General features: G+C 39.4%; 1 protein-coding gene across 1 annotated transcript in view; it reads right to left on the bottom strand.

Moving 5' to 3' along the window:
• kirrel3b (kirre like nephrin family adhesion molecule 3b) overlaps positions 1 to 21720 on the bottom strand; it is a 61702-nt gene that overhangs the window by 37968 nt on the left and 2014 nt on the right. Inside the window, exons 2-3 of the mRNA XM_062419220.1 lie at positions 17735 to 17884; positions 6314 to 6471 (exon numbers count right to left, since the gene is read on the bottom strand). Of these exons, the coding sequence (XP_062275204.1) occupies positions 6314 to 6471; positions 17735 to 17884 (308 nt within the window). The remainder of the gene's footprint in view (positions 1 to 6313; positions 6472 to 17734; positions 17885 to 21720) is intronic.

A 21720-nucleotide genomic window follows, 5' to 3' on the forward strand; every position in this document is an offset into this window, starting at 1 on the left:
AGTAAAGTTGAGAGTAAGATTAATGTTTGAAGTATCTACATCTGTACCCAGCATCAGTTGGTCGGATGGATGGCCATGCTGGAAACTTGGATCAACATAATTCATATTTTCCAAATACTGTAAACCCAAAGCTTAGAGCCAAATACATATTGGACTGTAACTTCCAAAGTTCAAATTCAAGTTGAGATTTGAAAAAGTTTAAATGAGATACAAACAGAGGTTTAACTTAACAGTTCACTAGATAAGCTGTAATGGATAAAGTGTAAAAAAAACAAAAAGAGAAAAAAAAGGCAGTAAATTGATGAACACAAACATCTTGTCCCTTGGGGAACCTGAATCAAACCGTCAAAACACTCTAGCCTATGGTTTTACTCCAAGGCTGATTGATATGAAAAAAAAAAAAGAAATATGTTTTTTGAGCCTCTTTTGTGTGTCTAGAGAGCTGCGCTCTAGTGCATGGCTTGTCATACTCCACAAAGAAAATCAATCTTCTTTTCAGCACTCATCCTCTGAGCCCTCCATTGTGGAAGCCATCTGGAATCGGTTGGTAGAGCTCAGTAGCTCTCCCTCGCCCTCAAACGCTCAGGGGAGGGCTCTGAGAGTCTATGTTAACCAGTGCGGGACAGAACAAAGTCACTGACTAGAACAAATTGCGTGGGCAACGGGGCACAGTGTGGTCAACCACAAAGTCAAGATGCATTTCCCTGCCATCTCTTTAAAGGAGACTTGCTGTTGCTCTGTGTGTTTTTAAAGAAAAGAAAAACCCTGCAATAGTAAAATAAAATAAAAACAACTTCTTAATATAGAAACAGAACTGTAAAGATCTACTGTAGTATGTTGACCAGAAAGGGCTCAGAGTGGACTTGCTTTACTGCACTGCTACCCTCCCTTGGATTAGCCTCACAAAAGTATGGATTTCTATATATACTGTACTACTATATATATATATATTATCGCACTTATAGTACAATGGGTTCAAACTCTAGACAGGCACAAAAGGTAAGGTGACATGTCATGACTGAAACTTAGCCCAGTACATTGTATTAAAGTTCATGAAAGCTAAGGAGCATATACTTTCAACCACTATAATCACTACTCATTAATCATTAGCTGAGTCAGAGACTCATTGTCAAAGTACAAACTAGTAATTATCTCTTCAGTTTCCCTACTATCATGCAGGGGCTTTATTATTATTATTATTTATTTTTAAAGCTTTATTTTGGGGCTTTGTCTTTATTCAGATAGTAACTGGCAGAGAGGCCAACAGGAAACAGGGAGAGGAGGGGGGGGGGGATTCGAACCAGGGTGATTATGTGGCATGTGCTCTGACCACTCGACCACCAGGGCGCTCCAAGGGGGGGCTTTATTTTTAATAAAACTCTAATCTGTGTGCCATCCTTCTCACATAAATATACCATATTCTCAATAATATAATTAAAATGTCATTGAAGTTGTAAAACGAAATGACAAGACATTGAATGGGGGATCTTTTTATCTAAGCACTTTATAGTTCAAGTACATTAAGGCATTTCTTAAGTGGCACATCACATAAGAACATCTGTACAATTGGACTGAAGATAAACATGTTTTTTTTAATTGTTTTATTTATTTACTTTTTCTTCTGTGTAGTAATGAGCAATTTCCAGTATAGGGATGTTATGAATGCCATCCGTGTGCCTGTGAAGTCCATTTGTATGTGAGGAACCATGTGATGAAATTCATAGTTGTGCGTGAGTCACTTCTAAAGCAGAACACATTAGCTGTCAGACCTCGGATATGTCAATGTAATATCCTTTCTGACACAATCAGGATTGTTTCCCTCGTCGCTCCGGACCTGTCTGAAGTCATTAATCTTAGAAAGGGGGTTAGCTGGCTGCTGCATTGAATTCAACACCATGCCACATTACAAACTGATACATTTTCATATCACTGCCTGGAGCCTATATGAGAAGAATACTTTTAACAATGTTAGAAGAGGAATGGCAGAGGTAACAAGATTGAGACGGAAAGGGGTAGCTTTCTTTCTAGTATATTTTAACGCTGCATTAGGTGATTTCTGACTGCTAGAGGAGTCAAAGAATCATACAGCAAATAGCAAGAACTGTGCAACATGGGCATCCCATTGAAGCCAGCTTTTTTTTGGAACCTCTTGAATTTAATATGTTTAATATTGGCATTTTAGCCCTGGGTTTGTTTACAATATCTTTCTGCAAACTATCATTTTTATTAGATATTTATGCTGCAGCTACACAAGCCCACAGCCAGCTAATATAACAATAGCTAACTTAGCTTGACTTAAAGCTGCAACTCTCATGCCAAGCTTTAACTTAAATAAGAAGGTGACCTATCAATAGAAGACCAGCCAGTGGCTTGAAAAAGCCTGTACAAGTAGGATAGTCGGATTATCTAATTAAAAATTACCTAATCATTTAAAAAAAAAAAACCAGCCAAACCAAAAGGATTATCTACTCAATAAAACTTGATGTACTGCCAGCCAAGCTAATTCATTGTTAGCCCTAAACCAGTACTGTATTTACTTTGAACCTCTACTCTACCTGTATTTAACACAATAATAATGGTGCTGATAATCCATATGAAAGTTTAAATTGTAATTGGCTGATATTATACTGCCAAATTCATCAAAACACTGAGCTGTTCAATATCAATATTGTTTTATTTTTTTTTCTTACAACACAGTCTTTCAGAGATTACATCCATGCTAGAATTCACCAAAACATCATGCTGTTTGATTTGGAGATCAAACAAGAAAAGGTTTGAGTCTTGAGTAATGAGCATCATTTAAAGCATGCAAGTAGCAAGCATAATACAACCATAACACAATTTAAAAACCAATAAAGAAAATCTATAAATAATAATCATAAATAATCATACAATATACTACACCAATTTGAATAATAACAACATATTATCTATGGGCTAGCAGGCTAGCTAGCAACTGTCTTTTCCCATGTTAAATGTTTCCTGTAAGGTCAAATGCATGTATAACAAATATACAAATGCTGCATGGTGGCTGTGGTATACCATCACAATAAATGTTTTTTTGGATTAATTTACTTATTTTATTTTATTTTTTTGCCAACAAAAAATCAAACTACAGAAAAACTCAACATTAAAAAGCTTCTTTACTCTGTCAATCTCATTTTATTCAAAATAATAACAATTATTTCAATCACAGTAAGTGGATGTCTTGATAACTATGCTTGAGACAATATTTGCACTTGATTTAGGACTGGATGAATTGTGAAGCCATATCATCTCAGATTTGCATTTAATTATCTAACTTGGTTTATCTATGATGGTGGAAAACATCATATTTTATTCCTCATGTTTTATGATAATTGTGCCCTCAAGTAATTTAAAACATACACCTAAAATATTAACTCAGAAATGAAAATGGCCTAATGACACCTGGCAGGCATGCAGGGAAAGTCTTGCTTGGGTCAGTGATAGCGAATGTAGAAGAAATATGCCTCACGGTGATGATATTTGATTTATCAAGTAGCAAAAGCTAATAATATGTGTAACATTAATATTCTGCTAGCCCACCCAACATGCTGTTGTTTTGCCCAGATATCAAATGTATCTTTTGGTTATATTCAATCAGGCATTTATAATTCTGGACCACACAAGGGCTCTTTTGCTAACTGTTAATTACATTAACATTATACTATACATTTCTGCAGAAGTTAGGATAACTTTTCTTTTTTCTTTTTTTTTTTTTTTTTACCACGGTCAGTGAGGTTAAATAAGTTTCCTTTGTTCAATTTATCTCAAAACTGACCTCAGAAAGATCATTAAAGTTGTTGAAAGCAATTAAAGCAATTAAAAAATGGATCTATATTTCAGATCACAGCTTTAATTTGAATGCTGAATAAATGAGGTTAATTAGCTCGCCAAAACCTTTTGAGGTCTTTCAAAACTGGCGCAATGAATTATTGTATACTAGTGTTGAAAGTAAAGAGCACTCTTGACTTAATATTCTCCTCAACTGTTGGGGAACACCACACTTGTCTCTTAACAAAAAAAAAAAAAAAAGTTGACTTAGTTGTTTAATGCCCACTCAATTTTTAATGAGTAACTTTATTTCAATCACTCAGTGAGTGTGATGATTAAAATGTAATAAAGTGCTCTAATTACACAGAAAACTCTAAAAACTCACATGAATGTTGGAACAAAAATAATGTAAATAATGACATTAAGAGGCAGGTAATGTCAGGAAAATAGACGAAAAATTAGGATTGGAAATATGGTAATTATTTTCTCTGCTAAAATGTATATCCATCAACAGTATGGATCACAGTTTCTTGTAAACTTTGGCAATTTTACCTGACATTAAACAGCAAAACTATTTTACTGCAACGCTGAGAGGCTATACAATAAAAAAGCACTTGCCAGCAAGAACGGCTCAAAAAAATGTTTCTGTTTTTTTTTTTTTAAATCCACCTAACACTGATATAACTCTCCAGTCTCCTGCTCACCTCTCAGCTTGACACCAGAGCATTCAGAAAAAAAAATATGTCGCACATTGGGGAGAATGACTTTCTAGGAGGAGAATGCATCATGTTTTTCCAAATGATTTGTTGTACCATTCCAGTGCAAACGTATCATAGAGAAAGTGTGCACACCCCCCAAACCACAGCTCAGACCTGGAGGCAAACAGTCCTTTTACTGTTTGCTACTGAGCAACTCCACTGGAGCAGATGGCAGTGTTTGAAGGAAGAGAGGACATTATTTATTAATTTCCCCTGCTCGCATTTTCACAGCTTGTCTCGATATTTGAACCATTCACCTTACTCTGGCAAGTTTCTGCCTCTTAATTATTTGGGATGCCCCTTCCATAATGTACTTTGTTGTGTTCTTTTGAAAGCTACCCTCACTAATGATAAGCACTGCATCAATTCATTGACTCTCTTATTTAGTAAAACCGACACACATGTTTGCTAAGTGGTAGCCTTAATCATACTGTACACTTTCTCTTTAACCACTGAGCCAACAAATAGTTTCCTAAGAGGTCATAGAGATGAGCTTTTGGAGGCCTTAGTGGGAAATTATCTGTGGGTCAGAAATATCATTAGATATGACACCATCAGGAAACCCATTTCTGTGAATCCTCCACCACATCTGCTCACATTAGCCCTCTTCATCTGCAGGATATGAGAAGAGCATCAGAGCAGATGATTATGCTTACAAAATGTCTCCCTACTGCTCTGCAGAACCCAAAAAAGTGTCATCTTCTTTTAATCGAACCCATTGCTTTTTAATGGTGGGTAATAGAGATAAGAAGGGAGAGGGACATACTTGTGCCCAGTGCAGACATGAGCATCTATCAGCTACCAGCACAGAATGTTCTCATGTCTGCTTTCACTTTCACGGGAAGTCAAGGCAGGAAGTGAGCTCTCCGCCCACCATCAGCAAGCAATCACTTTATTCAAATCGGCCTGGTGTCGTACCCAAGTTCAATCAATGGCATTTATCTGCTCTTTGAAAAAAGCCGATAATGGGATGAGGCAGCGCGGGGAGTGAGGGAAGGCGGGGGAGGTGTTAGTGCTCTACAGTGCCTATTCTCTTTATGTCCTTTGTCTAAATGGAAATAGAAAATGACAGTGTTGATTGCATGATTAGCCTTGAGGGTTAATATCAGTCAAGTGTCTATGGGGTCAGGCGATCATGACACCAGGCTGGTGTGAACAGTGGCCATTGTGTGTTTTGGTATCAATAGTGGGAACTGTGGGATCTGTCATTGATAATCAAACCGTGCCATTGAAAAGCTTCAGACACAGAAAATGACATACTAGATTTTATAACAGGTTGGGAAGATGAAGAAAGAAAAATGCCACTGAAGGAGACGATCAAAGAACCAGAGAGAAATACGAAGTCACTGATAGTTCCGTGATCTCGCCATCTGCTTGTCTGAGTTGATTCGTATACTGGGGGAAAAAAGGCCAGCCATCATTTTGTAATCAAAACACAACCTGAATTTTCAAGAGATTTCATTTCAAAAAGCAGTCTGGATGCTGAGACAAATGCCCACCAATGACTGAGGCATTCACTCTGAAACATTTCATGGATGTTTAGCAGTTTTGCAGTAGTTATTTACAGAAAAAAACAACATGCAAATATGTAAAGTAACAGGTGTTCTAGCCTGGGTTTCTTTTTTCCCAATATAAAAACTGGTTTTGAGAATGAATTCACAGTCACCAGGCAACAATTTTTCCCGTGATTCCACTCCCACCCCCGCCCCTGTCCCCCAGCCGGTCTACAAACCTGATATGACACACACCTCTATTCTTACCTTGGAGTACATGGCCCCATTAAGGACCTCTCCATTGCGGACCCAGATGATTGAGGCTGCCGGCTTGGCGTTGTCAGCATGGCAGGTCAGATTGAGTGGGTCACCGGCCCTTAGGCTCACCACCGGCCCTCCACTGATGACTGGATCCTCAGGGGGAACTATTGACACAGACACGAAGAAAAAGGGGCATTAACGTCATGACAACCATATGGTAATGAATGGGTTGGATATTATTATGAAATCAATATGGATTGGGTAATTAATTGTAATTCTGTATTACTATTTAAGTATGTACAAATACCATTGAGTTATCATTCAGTGATATATGTTGTTTCTTACTGAATGCAAATATTTTATGCGTATTAGTCAGTCTGGCATATTACATTTCTACGACACTGTGATACAGATAATCTATGATGAATGTCAAAACAAACTATAAATGACACCTGCAAGGATTTAACAGCATGGGACCTACATCATCACAGTTAATTCCCAAATAATGAGACTGCTTATAATGCCAACAAAAGATGGAACTAGGGGTTTATTATATGCAAGAAAATAAAAGCCCACAGCTATGCTTACTCCTTCAGGGATAGAAATGACTTCCCAGTGTGGAACAGATTTACCATGTACTTAATGGAAAACTGTTGGTACAGTTTGAGGCAAAAAAAGCTTAGCAAAAGTCACAGCATGATTCTCTAAATAACAATCAACTTTGTCATCATTTAAAGCAGATGTGAATCCACCGATATATATACTGTAGAGGCAAAAAATGTCAATATTAACTGTATAATTCTGTCTATGGATAACTTCCGTCAGACACACAGATGTACGTTGGTTGCCCCCGTTTCCCCCGCAGCTTTGACAAATACAAGGAGAACATCACAACAGCACTACGTGTGCCTCTAAATGCAGTTGATCAAAGTTCTATTCCTGTTTCACCCATGTGATATGTTTTTTTTTTTTGTTTTAATAACTGAAACTGCAGTGAATTATTGATTGACCTGAGTGCTCATTACAATGCAGATCTGGGGCAAGATGAAATCAAAGGCTGCAGGCAGCTGCCATATTCCCCTGCACAAGCATCATGATTGGAAGGAAGGTTGTTATGGGTTATTTATGCTGTCAAACATCACTGAGATGAATGAAAATAAGGAAAATGCAATTTGGGGCATGGTTCATACATTTTAATAAGCATAAAAGGGCTCTTTTATGGCAGACATAAATGATAATGTGGTGCCTGAAAGGTGTGCATATTAATTGTTCACTATTAACTTAACTCAGTTTTAACATTAAGATACTATGAATATGTTTTTAGCCATGCAGTGGTGTGGCTCTGGGGATGGCAGTCTAGGTTATTTAGTCTATTAGTCTGTTGGTCGATCCACAACTTTGGTCAAGACTAAAATATATCTTACTCTTTTAAAAAGATAAAATAAAATCCAAAAACTTTGTTATATGTCAGACCTAGATAATTGCACTCCTTAGAACGTGGAGCTGTACATTGACTTACAGTTACGTCACACTCCTTGTCACAGACAGACTCATCGTTAGTCTTCAAGTGCTGCACTTGATTAGTGCAAGAGGTGGCATGTTGGTCATTTGCTCTTATGACTAATGCTTTTACATTACGTAAAAGTTCTGTTTGGTTGTCACACTTGTCAGACATACCCATCACTACCACACGTTTACAATGAGTAAGCGCAGAATGAATCAGAAAAGTGTGGTAACAGTGAAATTTGGGCTCTGACTACACCAGACTTTATAACTCTGACCAACTGGACTAGCAACTCTGCTATTTCAAAGACAATCACCTGCTTCTTATTGTATGTTTGAGTTTGAAATGCAGTGTTAATGCAGCTTGGCTCCCTTTCATCTGGTCCTCATTAATATGTGGAGGGTTGAGATAGAGGTAGAAGAAACTCAGGTCAGCATAAGCAGATCAAACAACGGAGTGTGCTGATCTAGGCAAGTAAGAAGGAATCTTTGTGAGAATGTGGTCACCTTCTGCTCCTTTATCAGCAATTGGAAACAAGGTCAAGATGATCACATTAGTTTATTCTTCTGCTAAGAATAGCACTACTGCGTGGTATGGAAATGAGACAGGGAACATGTGAAAAGCAGTATGAGCCGGGAACCTTGAGACAGCTGTCCCATTTGTCATTAAAGAAAATGAACAAAATGTGAGGCTCTGTGATAGCGCTGTGACAGTTGATTGCAAAGATCCAGTGTTATTGGCTGGCTGTCAGGGCTCTATTGCACATATGACTGAAACATTAATTAAATGTCAGGCATAAAAGGCAGCCATGGACGTATTTTTATGGAGAGAGGGAGAGATTAGAAAGGAACATCTGACAGTGTGTGACTGATAGGACTCAGGTTTCAATACTCATCACAAATCCAAGTGCTCAAAACTCCTATAGAAGAAGAGATCTGCTGCTTTTTACTCTCTCTCAGAGGACATATCCCCCCTATACACATATTAATACATCAGTATCTATAAATAGGTGCAACAGGGTCAGAAGTTGACACAACTAATGAGGCTATACCCTCGCAGACAGTTTCAGTAAGCCTTCCTTTTGACCTTTAATAGTCTCCCTCTGACCTTTAATAGTCTCAGTTGCCTACTTTTATTCAGCCTCATGTTTTCCATTGAGGGATGTTGGGAGCATAACACTGCAAGAGTTTATGATTTCGTGCATAGTGGAGCTACATGGGAGAGGAGGTCACTGGGAGACCAAACAGAGCACTGCTACACTTTCAGGTCGTGTCCCCCCTGGAGGGCTGCCTGCCAGCAAGGCACCGAGGGTGAATGGTGAACAGACAAGAAGAAGAAGAAGAACGACATGCTTGGCTGCCTCTATCCTGCATGCATACCTTGTTATCTCTCTGTCCTCCATTGTGTTTGAGGTATTATGTGTATAGTGTGGATGTGGAGATAGTTTGTGACAGCCTGGGCTGAAATTTGTTTTCTATGTAACTGGTGCATGGTGCATGTGCATGTGCAGGCTCTCCACCTGTGCTACCACACCTTTTTTTTGAGATGATGATCACAGAAAGAGTATGGAAAAAGCCTCACACCAAGGCAAAAAAGGCAGTTAGACAAAATAATACAATAGTCTGGTAAAAAGGAAACCTTTGTGCTCGTTTCCTTACAGGTGAAAGCCTTTATGTCTGCTGAGGAAACAGGGAGATTTGACCAATAACCCAACATCCATTGAATATAAATGAATGGATAGGAAAAATTAATTTAAGTGGATATTTAGCTCTTTCTCTTCATCCGAGATCTTCCACTGATACTGCCTTATGACTGCCAGGTCTGACAGTTATACAGAGGCCAAGCCTTGAACTTGAATCAGCCATCATCATTACTGGGCTGTTTGCAAACTCGGCAGTCCCTAATGGTTCTAAATTAGCTCTTTACTGCAGCCATTCGATAGACTTGGCATAAGTAGTGTGGTCAGTGGTACAGATTGATCGCTCCTCTTTAATTACAGGGCTGACTCACTGCAAACCCTGCTCCACTCACTACTTTTATTCTTGGGGATAATAATGTAATCCTTTTCAACAGTTTCACAATTTTAAGCAGCCTTCTTAAAAAAAAGAAAAAAAACTAAGGCTACTTTTATTTTATGAAGGTCCACCATCACCTCATCCAGTTTAAAATAAGCATTGGGATTCAATTGATGTATTTCTCTAAATCTACCAACTGAAAATCATATATATCTGATGATGTCAAAAAGCCTGGACTTCAGTCAGATCATTTACTTTTACTACATAATCAAAGATATCCATAAAGGCACATTGGTGTATAATTAAATCAACAGTGCAAGGCAGAAAGTCCAGTCCCTATGAGGGGCCTGAATAAACCCTGGGGATCATAAAGCAGCCTTTTGTCCCATGGTACAAATTAATTCCCCAAACTCCCAACATAAAATTCTCCAAACACAAAACATAAAACCTGAATTCATGTGAGGAGAAACAGATAACATGACATTGCCGGAGAAGTCCAACTGGTGTTGCTGTTGGTGAACCTTCTGAGTTTTCCAGGCCAAGTCAATATTATGGGAATTTCTCCAAAGTAGCCACTGAAATCCTGCAAGCACCCTGGCTTTCCAGGAGTGTGAGCAAGGGTAAAAAAAAGCAATTTGGAGGGGGATGAATGAGAGAGGGCTCCTCACAAGGAGGCTGGATGGTGTAGGGGAGGGGAGGCTGGCAATGTGTAGCTGCTATGGCGCTGTGCTTCGGCAGACGTGTCCTGAACAACAATGAGCTTCCTGACTTGCCTATCTTTTTCAGGAGAATGCTTGCACGGGCCGCCTGTCACCCCACTGCGACAGCTTGCAGAGTTTGTGATAGATAGATCAGGAAAAAAAAGGAGACAAAAAGGAGGGGAGAGGAATACCCGGCACAGGTGGATACAAGAGACATGTGTGGCTCACTGGCCCAAATCACCGGCCGTCTTCAAGTGCTGTCATTGTACATCTGTTTGAAAGCCTGAGGATTCCCAGTCATGTGTACGCACATGCATCCACAAACACACATACACACGCACACGTACACACACACACAAGAGAAAGAACATTGAGTGAATGAATGAAAAGAAAGTGAGAAAAATACACAAAATCATTCAACTCTCAAACAGTATGGCAGATGGCATGTACCGTACAAATTGCCTACACAAAATAAAAATGCAGCAGAGGACTGATTTGCAGGAAAATGTGGATACCACATGGTTAAGGGCAGAATAAACCAGGAGGGCAAAGACAGGATATAAAAAGGAAGTATGGGGGAGGGGGAGGGCAGGTGGAAGAAGAAAGCTTATGGAAATGTATGAAATGGGGGATAAACTAGTTAAGATTCAAAGGCTAGATTACAGTATATGCAGACATGTTTTTCGGTAACATTTTAATAAGCGCAGGCAGCACACTCTTTTGGTCGTCTTAGTGTCATGATGTACCAATTGAACTGAGCCAAATGAAATGGAAGGGAGGCAGGATGAAGATGAGATGAGGAGTAAGGCAATGCCAGAGCTGTCACATGCGTGCAGAGTCTGCTTCATTGCAGCGCAGCCATGTGGAGCCCTAGAAGCTGCTCCCCACAGATTGGGAGGGTGCTGACATCGCTGCTCACCACCCGGCTGCGTTGTGCCATATGAGTATGTGTGAATTTGAGGGTGGGAGGCTCAGAGGATTCAGGTTCCATAAGCACGTTTTTAAAAAAAAATCCATCTATTAGCCTCTGTGGTTTCCGATTTTTCTTAACGTCAATCATTAGTTTGCTTACAACAATTGCAGTTAGCAGAAGCAAACCTATTTAGTATGTAGTGTGAATTCAAATCAGCACAGCAGCACCTGCACACAGTTGGTACTGTTGTTTTGCAGAGCACAGATGTACTCATGTCATTCCTCCTCCTTCTGTTGAAATGCAGAGAGAGGAAAAAAAAAAAAAAAGAGAAACTACATACAGTCTGTCTACCATAATCACACACCTGTTCACAGCCTCTCTGATATCATTCCATCTCATGTTTCAGACAAAATGGCACAAAAGGCAGTGTATCAACATTACCGGCATATTTCCTCTCAGAATGACTGACGTTAAGGATACCTTATCTTGCCTTACTTGGACTAAGATGCTTGGCTAGACCTAAATTAACTTTTATAAGAGACATATTGGTTACTTACACAGGAGGTGCAAAAGCCATTTCTGAAAGAAATTCTTTATTAACTGGTAAAAGGTCTTGCTCGCTCGCACACACACATACACACAATTTCAACAGTATCACTCAGACAAAGGGAGAGATGCCCATATATATGATTGTTTCTTACTACTTCAAGGATAAATAAAGCAAACAAACACATGTCCACACACACAATTAACAGTGCTGTGCTTTTAGAGAGTCGGGCACAGAGGCACACATTTCTTGTACTTTAAGTCACAGAGAGGTAACAGAACAACTAAAATGACTTTTTAGCAGACTAAGTGCTCACTTCTAGCTGAACAACTCTACAGAGGCTACCCCAAGACTCAACATTCACAAAACACTTCATGCCCCAATAATAATAGCCTAGGAGAGCAGACAAACAGAGAACCTGTCACATTTCCCCCCGAACATAAAACCTGGTAGAAAGGGGCTGCTGGTTGGGAGACTAACAATAGTAAACAGAGAAAATGGGTCCCTTGGATTCTGGAAAAGTGGCTGAGTGAAAATAACTTCCCACAGTCACCCACTAATTCTATAAAAGTGAAACACCAAAAAAAAAAAGAAGTGAACTCAACACAAAAGGAAACAAAGTTAAGAGTCACTGGAAAGGAGAGTATGTGGAAAGGGAGGCTGGCTGGAAGCAGAAAAACCCTTCACACTGGAAAATAACACTTTTTAACATGCACTCAACTCAGATACACCATCAAAGAAGAAACACAGTCAATTAGAGGAGTTGACTCTTTGGACGAACACAACCAGGGAGAACATCACAGGTTGTACTTCATAGCTCCTGATTAGTGAGAGTGAGTGAAGCCTTGCTTTGAATCCATCTCACCATAACAAACTGACTTATTTGCATTAGCTTGTTTTTCAGCAACAATAAGACTTATAGTTACCATCAACCAGGACTGGTCAGCAGTCTCCATATTCTATAAGATAAGTACCACTGGCTGAATTAGCAGTGAATCCTTAAGAGCTCCCACATACTCTCAGTGGAGAACAGCTCCAGCACAACGGACAGCAGTTCTGACACAAACACACATTCATGGATTGTGTTTTCACTTCTCGTTTTTTTAGCATGAAAACTTCAAATTTTATTTCATTTTTTAAATCCTGCCCTCAGTGTTCACCTCCATTACTACAAGGATGGCAGAGTGATCCTTGAGAAGTAATACATTCAGACTTATCCATTAGAAAGGGCTGATTCAGCTTTGGCAAATTGGAGACAAAAATAACAAAAAGATACCCTTGGGACTTTGTGTACACAAATATTGTTGCTGGAAACGCGGGTTCAAAAACATGAACAATGCCGAAAAAAGGAAAACAAATAGCTTCAACACAATGGCTTATTCAAATCGCGTATTATCAATCAAAACCTTGTGGAAGGTCTTTGAAGTGTCACCCCATGCAACAACTACATGTTCAATTAAATATCAGTGTAATAAGGGAACAAATGAGACTTGGGTCCACTTATAAAACTATTGAAATACCATGCTGAGGTTAGGGTAGCAGCAGTAACATACAGTATATCAAAGGAATAAAGGTGGCATTCATCACTCCATGCATTCATAACTATAACTATTCTCAGTAGTTGTTTGAACAATTATGAAATTATACACTTTATCCCATAATGTAATTATACATCATAGGTTTTTACAGAGAAAAACACTTATAGTGAGTCAAGCGCCTTACTTATAACTGTTTTTATATTAAATGAAGGCTTTTAAAATATATGTTGCCAGCTATATGCCTTTCTTTGTTTGTTAGTACGGTGACATGTTTTCTCCTAATGAAGTGTCAAACTTTGCAACCTCCCTTAATTTGCTTCAGCGAGGTTAACCTGGTAAAGCATTTCTTAACTTCTATCTAATCTCTGAAGGGACCTTCGTGACACTGCTGTATGCAAAGTCCGAGCAGAGAAATAAACAATTATAAAAAAAAAAAAATGTATCTTAAACTGAACCGAGCTTTTCAACCTTAGTACACTTTGAAAAGCAACACTTGTCACATCCTTTGCAGTATTGTAATTACAAGAGACAAAGGTCAAAGGACTGTCAATAGGCATATGTGAGAAAGCCTGCATAAAAACCACAACAGTAGCAATTTGACTCTAATTAATGACTTTAGAGAGAACTCATCTTTGTTTGCAAGAAAGTTCATCTAAAGTAAATTTATGAGCAATTTTAAAACTTCAATTATATTGCATTGCTGTCAGAAGCCTGTCTGCACTTTGCAAAATGAATTGCGTATCCTTTCAGCACCGTGCTTTAAATTAAAATAATTCAGTAATCAGAGAAATCTGTGGCTTGGCATTAACCAGGCATGATTAAGAGTGTCATAGAGAGAGGGGGGGGGGGGGGGGGGGGGGGGGAGAGAGAGAGAAAGGAAGATAGAGACAGAGAAGACACTCATAGATTTAAATGTCAGCTGTGAGTCAATAAATGGCAGCAGATTTTATTATGACATGATGACAAATTTCTCCTCTGTGGAAAAGATTAACCCGCTCTAGTTGACTAAAAAAAGAACAAAACAAAAACAAAAACAAACAAAAAAGCTCAACAACACAAGCAAACCTTAGACCAGTTTTTCAGCTAACAACCTCTGATCAAACAACAGTGATCCCCCTTTCTTTTGCTCTAGTGGTCCCCGACCTAAGGTAGAGAGACAAAGGTCTGGAGTGGTGCCAACTTGCTGCAAGGGATATAATTAGCCTCAGGGGTCTCTTTTGGACCTGAAACCCTCCATTCTCTTCCTTCATGACTAATTCACAAGACCTTGATTCTCCTTTGGCATCTTGGGGTAAGCCTGCAAGCCATGCAAACGGCTCCTGTGGGTTAAGTTCACCGGCCTTTTATTCTCAGAGCTTTTTATAATGAAGAAATGTCAATATTGTTGATGAATGATGGTAGGTTTAATTTCTTCAGTCTTGCACTTGATGTGTTGTTTGAACTGATGAGTATAATCATCAGTAAAGTTGAAACTCAGCATCTTATTAAAAAAGAAAAGCGGAGGGGGGAAAAAAAGGAAAACATACGGTATCTATTCTTTGGCAGTGATGAAAGTCTTTCTCTATGTGTTAGTAAATACTTGTGTTGTGTTACTTCTAAGCTTATCATAGTCAAGAGGAGAGAAGTTCCCCCTGATATGGCGCACGGTGGAGTTTGGGCTTATATTGAGTTATGAAAGATGGAAGGGAGAGTTTTAGATTTATTCTGTTGTCAGCTTGGGGAAGGGAGGCTGCGTGTGTGTCAGCACTGGTGGGTGTGATTGTCAGAGTGTGCAAAAGCATATAGTGTATGTGGCTGTATGTGTGTGTGTGTGTGTGTGTGTGTGTGTGTGTGTGTGCGTGCTCGCATAGGTGTGTTGGGTTATAGCTGTCTTCCAAGTCGATAGACACACTCTGTCACCACTGGCAAGTAATTGACAGCTTGGAGTTTGCTGTGACACAGGCCTTGCATATATTTCCTCCATTACCTCGTGTGTGTGTCAGCCTAGAGTTCTCCCCGGCGGTGCATTCAGGAGTCAGCTAGCTCGGTGGGGGATTAAACAAACACCTTCTATTTGGGCTTATGGGAAATAATGATAAACTCTCTCACCCTCAATCAGCCAAATAGGTAATAAAAGGCTTCCTCTTTCTTATTCCTGATTAGTTAATTAAATACAGTACAGGGCCATCTAATGCACTTCCTGCTGCTGTACGTCGTTTTTCAGTCCAAAATCGAGCATTTGCAAATAATTTGTTTCTTCGTTTTAATTACTTTGAGTAGTCGGTGTAGGCTTTGCCAAATCAGGAAAGCTTGGTGTCAAGGGGATTAAAACAAAAACAAAAATACTTATTTGTCTCCATTGTTGTTCACTCCTACGTGGGAAATTTTTCAAATGAAACAGCAATTTTAGACATTTGAAAACTCCCAAGGATACAAGAAGGCCAAACGAATTTGAAATCAAATATGACATCAGTGATAATAGCACTGATAGCTAAAACACCCTAAAGTAAAAGTAGTTTGAATATCGTTATTACATATATACAGTTAGTGCACACGTAGAAAATTTGGCCTGATTACATACCACACTGCAGTCATTGTAACAGAGGGGTTCGTGAAATGTTTATACAGTTTTTAGGAAGGGTGAGCAGAGAGTTTGCAAACTGTTAACTGTTCAGAAAGGCCAAGGCTAAAATGGTGCATTAGAGGTTAGCAAAATTGTCACAGTAGATAAAAGAAAACTAGATAAGGATGTTCAGTAAAAGCAGCCTTGACAAAAGGGGAGAGTTCCAAGGTATGAAAGGAGTAAACAGTTTTTCTTTTTTCTTTTTTCTCCTAACTTCTAACTAATTGTGTGCCATGCACCATGCTCTGAGCATTAACAAAGTGTGACAGTACTGTAAGAGATGTCAGTGTCGTTCCTCTTTATCGGAGTGGAATTGCAAAATTGCCACAACACCGTCCTTGATGTTGTGATCAAATGACAAAGTTTCTGTGTAAAGGACTATTTCAGAGCAGCTAAACTTTACATAGTTGAACAAGTAAAGACAAAGGGATAGGAGCAAAAGGTAAGGAAGTGCAGTCGCAATGACATTTTTAGCTCTCTGTAGAAGTATCCGTAATTATTCACTCATATCCATTTGCAGGGGGCTCGGCAGCCAGAGAAATGTTATGCCGCAATTTGTCTTCCTCTCTCTCTTTTTCTCCTCCTGCCTTCTCCCCTACAAATCGTTAGTTTCACTTTTCATTAGGCTGGATCAATAAGGCGGATCAGTCGCTCGTGGCGAGGATACTGCGTGGCAGACACCCCACTCTCTCTCTCGACTCTTTTTTTTCTTCTCATCCCTTCTCCCTTGTTCTCTTTTGCTCTGTCATTGACTCCAGATATCTTTTCAATGGCTGCCCGTTCTCCAGTGTGAGAGCTCAGGAGAGGCAGAGAGAACACTTGAAGGGCCTAAGAACGAGACGTGTGCCAGTGATTGTACCGGTGCCGTGCAATAAGGCAGAAATGGCAACACTGAATGATAACCCAATAAAGTTTAATTGGAAACCAGTAACCTCTCTCGAGCTAAGAGTAATAATGTAAATGGAAGCTGTATGCAGAGGGAGGAAATTAAAGTGGAGGTGGAAGTTAAGTCATATCGACACTGTCTGCCAAATGGGAAGCGCTGGCATTGAATTCATTCCTTTGTGATGGTTTTCATGCCAAATATATCCTTAGTTCTCAAGATTTACTCTGTATATTTTAATTTGGTTTTGTCTGATTCCATGTGAATTTTGTGTGTGTGTGTGTGTTTGGTTTTATTTATATTTGCTGTGTAATTGGAAAATGAATGACAACATCTATATGGTGAAGAACCACTCTTGTTGGGACTCTAGTAGTGCTTATATCCAGTGTTGAGGCTCAAGGGTAGAACATCCGTTTGAATATTTGATATAATGATGTTAATCTGAGTGTTGTATAACATAAAACAATGCTTATACATTTTTTCCTAATACATTAACATATTGAATGTTTGTTAAATGTGATTGCAGCCTTCATCTGAGCTAGAAGTTGCTCAGCACACAAATCAGAAAAACAAAATGCAAAACCTAAAGTTATGAGAGAGTGTGAAGCCCCAAACACCAGTTAAGCCATTTTTGTGATTTGCTTTGGACCTCAGTGATTGGAGCCGGTTGGCACTAGTGCAGTGGTATTGTTTGGAGACTGTGTGTGTTTAATTTCAGACTCACCCAGCACAGTGAGGCGGGCAGGACGAGACCTCATGGCAGCCTGGACGGCCTGGCACTCAAACACGGCGTCGTCCATCAGTTCGACATGCTGGATTCGCAAATGATGCTCTCCTGAACCGTGGTCGCCAATCACTGTGTAACGAGGATAGCCTGCAGCACAAACACATTGGTTCATTTTAATCACCTTCAAAATCAAAATACTGCTCATTTGCCAAATGCAAGAGGGTGAATTGGTAATTTCCTAGCTTTGCATACACATAGCAACAACCAAACCCAACACAAAGAATGAAGATACAGACAGTTACAAGTTCACATGAGCCTTCTTAAGCGATGCAGTTTGCTAGCAAGACATTTCAATTGGCAAACAAATGTGTCCACGTTAAAATGCAAAGTATTATCTTAGGCAACTGTAATTGCGCTGCATAATTACAGAGCAGGCTGATGAGTAATAGATTACTTTGCATGAATATTGATTTTGATTCTTCATTTGTTAATTTACTCACAATGCATTTTCATGGATGTGTTTTTTTATAACACTCCTGGTGATGTTAATGAGCTCTTGTGGAGGTTACTGCATTCTGGAGAAAGATGTTTTACTGCAACCGTAAACAGGAACAGCTTTAAAGTTTGTGTTGTTTCCACATTGCTCTGTGAAATGATTCATAGTTTAATAATGCAAGAAAGCAGAGCAATATCCAAGAGACCTGGGCATTTTACACGAGTCAAGCAAGATGGTTTTTAAGATATCCCCTTAACTATTATCAAAATATGCATTGAGAGTGTGTTGGGGAGTGCATTCCTCCACAGGGGGAAAAAGCAGAAAAGACAGATGCGTTTGACTGGGAAGCTTTACGGGGTATTTTTCATCCTTTTGGGACTGTTCATCTCTGAAGACCCTTTTTCTCTTTTTCTCTCTCCATCTTTCTAATTATTGGGGATTTTACAGTAGGTGGAATGAAATGAAAGTCTGTTTTATAAAAAAAAAGTCTGTTTATAAAAGCTGCACTCCAAAAAATGTTGAGAATTTCTTCCAGGTAAGAAATGATTTTTCCTCCACTGGTCCTTAAGTAATTGATCAATGATGAAAGTAATGGATGGGACTGGATGATTTTACAGCAGAACAAGGCCAGACTTTTAAAAAAGCCTCTTTCCAACTTTGTGCTTGTTAAAAGAAACTTCACACTTTAGCCTCCCACGCTTGTCACTTCCTATCCACAAAGTCTATCAGTATCAATCCAACTGTTGGGTCTCTGCCAAAAAAAATGTTGGGGAGTAAAGTATTGATTTCTCAGTAACAGCTAGCAAATGACTCATATTCACTTCAGAGATCCCCAAACACTTCAGACTTTCACTGTAAAGGTTTTACAAGCCAGTCATATGTTTTAGCACTGAAAGGGAACGTAACAGACTGGGCAGCCGTATAACAGCTTTTAAGTCCTTGAATTCGACTACCGCAAAACCCATCACATGGTCAAAGTCCAATAACTGACTTTTGCTTCATTGAATCCAGTTGCCTTTAATAGAGCATCAAGTGGGCTTCATTTTATGCAAGCAGTATGAGTTACAGCCGATTAAGCGTCTCTCTTCATTTCAGCCTCCCACGTGTAGCTTTTAACCTTAAGGGTCTATACAGTGGGAGGACTAAGGACAAAAGCCTAAACCTAAACCTAAACATTAAAGCTGGGCAGGCTAAATAAGTCGCAAGCTAATGAAAAAATGAGCAACAGCATAAGCTTCACCAGTGGATGTTTTCCAGGTCAATTAACTTTTTTTTCCTGTCTTTGAATTTAACACTGTCGCTACAATGTGTCCTTCACTAAGTGATGGCAGAGCAGTAATTGTAAAGAGGTTAACAGAGACCTGATCACAACTAAAAGCTTCCATTAATAATATTAATAATCATTGACTGAAAAAGGGGCTTTCTGCTTTCTCATGCTCAGAATAATGCCTAGAGTAGTGGACGCACCATTATGTGCACAAGGTCACCCGGAGAACCATTTTGCTTCAATTTTATGTTCATTGATAAAATTTCAAAGTTATGATGCCATTGCAGATCACAAGGGTAATGATCATTGCACATTCTGAATGATGTGACCTTTGGTTGACTCCAGTCCAGCTAGCGAGTGCTTATTGTCTCAACCAAAGGGACAAAATTGACTTTAAATACACTTTTGTTTTGCTTGTCTTAATCTTAGCAAGGTATAAACCCTTGCAAATTCCTGTTACACAAACCAATGATCAATTACCTCATCTGTGCCTCTGGCGAAACTAAGAATAATTTTGCTGTGTGAAGATATGGCTCTGTTCCAGTTTCATCTCTATGCATTAGCTGGATCCAAAAGGAAAAGTAATTTGTGTTTGTGGTGGATAGTAAATGATGGAATTCTATAATCACATTTCAAAGTACATAAACATACTGTGATGTGTTTTTGCCACCTCATAAGCACCTTGATCATGCATTTTGTCAATATGAGTAAAATTGGACTGGCACACATGAAGACTGATCACCTCTGTACATGTGATGTGTACTCGTTAAAGGACCATTGATCTTAGATCTCAGCGAATTTCAAAGACACAATGTGTTACCCAAAGCAAACAATGTAAAATAGGCCCATTAAGGAGTAATGAATCCATCAAGGGGGAATGGATTTGTCTTGAGACTGGATCAATCCTGTATGTGCATGTGAGTGTGTGTGTTTGTGTGTGCACGCGTGCACATGAAGCATACAGACAAATGAGGCGTGGCCTAATGATTTATAGCGTTCACCTAGAACATGTTTCACACAGTGTATCCACCAGGGAAAGAACTAGGTTAGCCGCAGCTGTGAACAGGTGACCGGGTTCAATTTGCTTAGAGGCAAGATAGACACACACTTGCTGCTGAAGGCCTGCTTCTCCTCTCAAGAGATCATTTTATCAATCTCTTATACCGTGCATTGCATGATGTATACAAACACCTCCTTCTCCGTTTTATACTCTGTCTGCACCGGGAGAATTCACTTAAAGCCACTTTGTCTGCTGTAGCCATCATCATGCGTTGCAGATACATTCCCCATCATGCATATTCATGGCATTGATTGGTATGTTCTGAGCTGCTGTGGGGCTACTTTACGTTTCTTTAATTAGAGTGGAAAAGCGTGACACAAAAGGGAATGAATAGGAAATTCAGAGATAGATAGGAATCATTGGCTTTTGTGCTGTGATTTCTTTCGCTGAATGGTGAAGAGTTCTTTCAGTTTAATCACTGCTCCTGTGAATGGAAACAGGTCCCAGGCGGAGCACGCCGCTGCTTACGCAGCTCCTTTCTATGAATAACCGAGCAGACCTATATTATTGAAATGCTCCATGCAACATTTGATTCGGTGCACTTTTTATGTATACAGCTGCCACTTTCTTTTCATTGTGTACATCTTGCAGTGGATGTACCATCACTATTTTACTGCCGCATGCATTGCTTGTTGATGTAGGCAGGAGTGACAAAAAGGACAGCTGTGGAGCGCTTTAGCTTTAAAAAGTGCCATCCGTCTCAATAGAAGATACTCAGCCACTGTCCCTATCCAACTGTTGATTTTAGCGACCCATCTTCTCCAAGCAGGCAGCAAAACCTGGAGCATTTTTTAAAAGATATGTTTTTAATATAATGGAGAGATGCTAGCGGAGAGGCAGACTGGATACAGGATTGACAGAGGGATATGGCATATAACGAGCCAGAGTCCGACCAGGGATGTTGTGATTATGTGACATATACTTTAACTATTCAGCTACCATGGTGATCCTGTTGTGCATTTGTTAAAGGGTTTTCAAGAGGAAGATCACTCCAGCCACTCACAGACACTTTGTAAAGAAAGGCAAGGTCAGGATTACTACATCCTCTCAATGACTGTTAAACCCTTCATGTAGATGTTGCTAAAAGTTGCTTCACTGTGTTGGGCCTGGACTTTACTGGTGAAATGAACTGAGCAAAGGGGCTCCCTGCCCCTTTCCTC

This window comes from Scomber scombrus, chromosome 5, assembly GCF_963691925.1.
Source record: "Scomber scombrus chromosome 5, fScoSco1.1, whole genome shotgun sequence".
Lineage (NCBI taxonomy): Eukaryota > Metazoa > Chordata > Actinopteri > Scombriformes > Scombridae > Scomber > Scomber scombrus.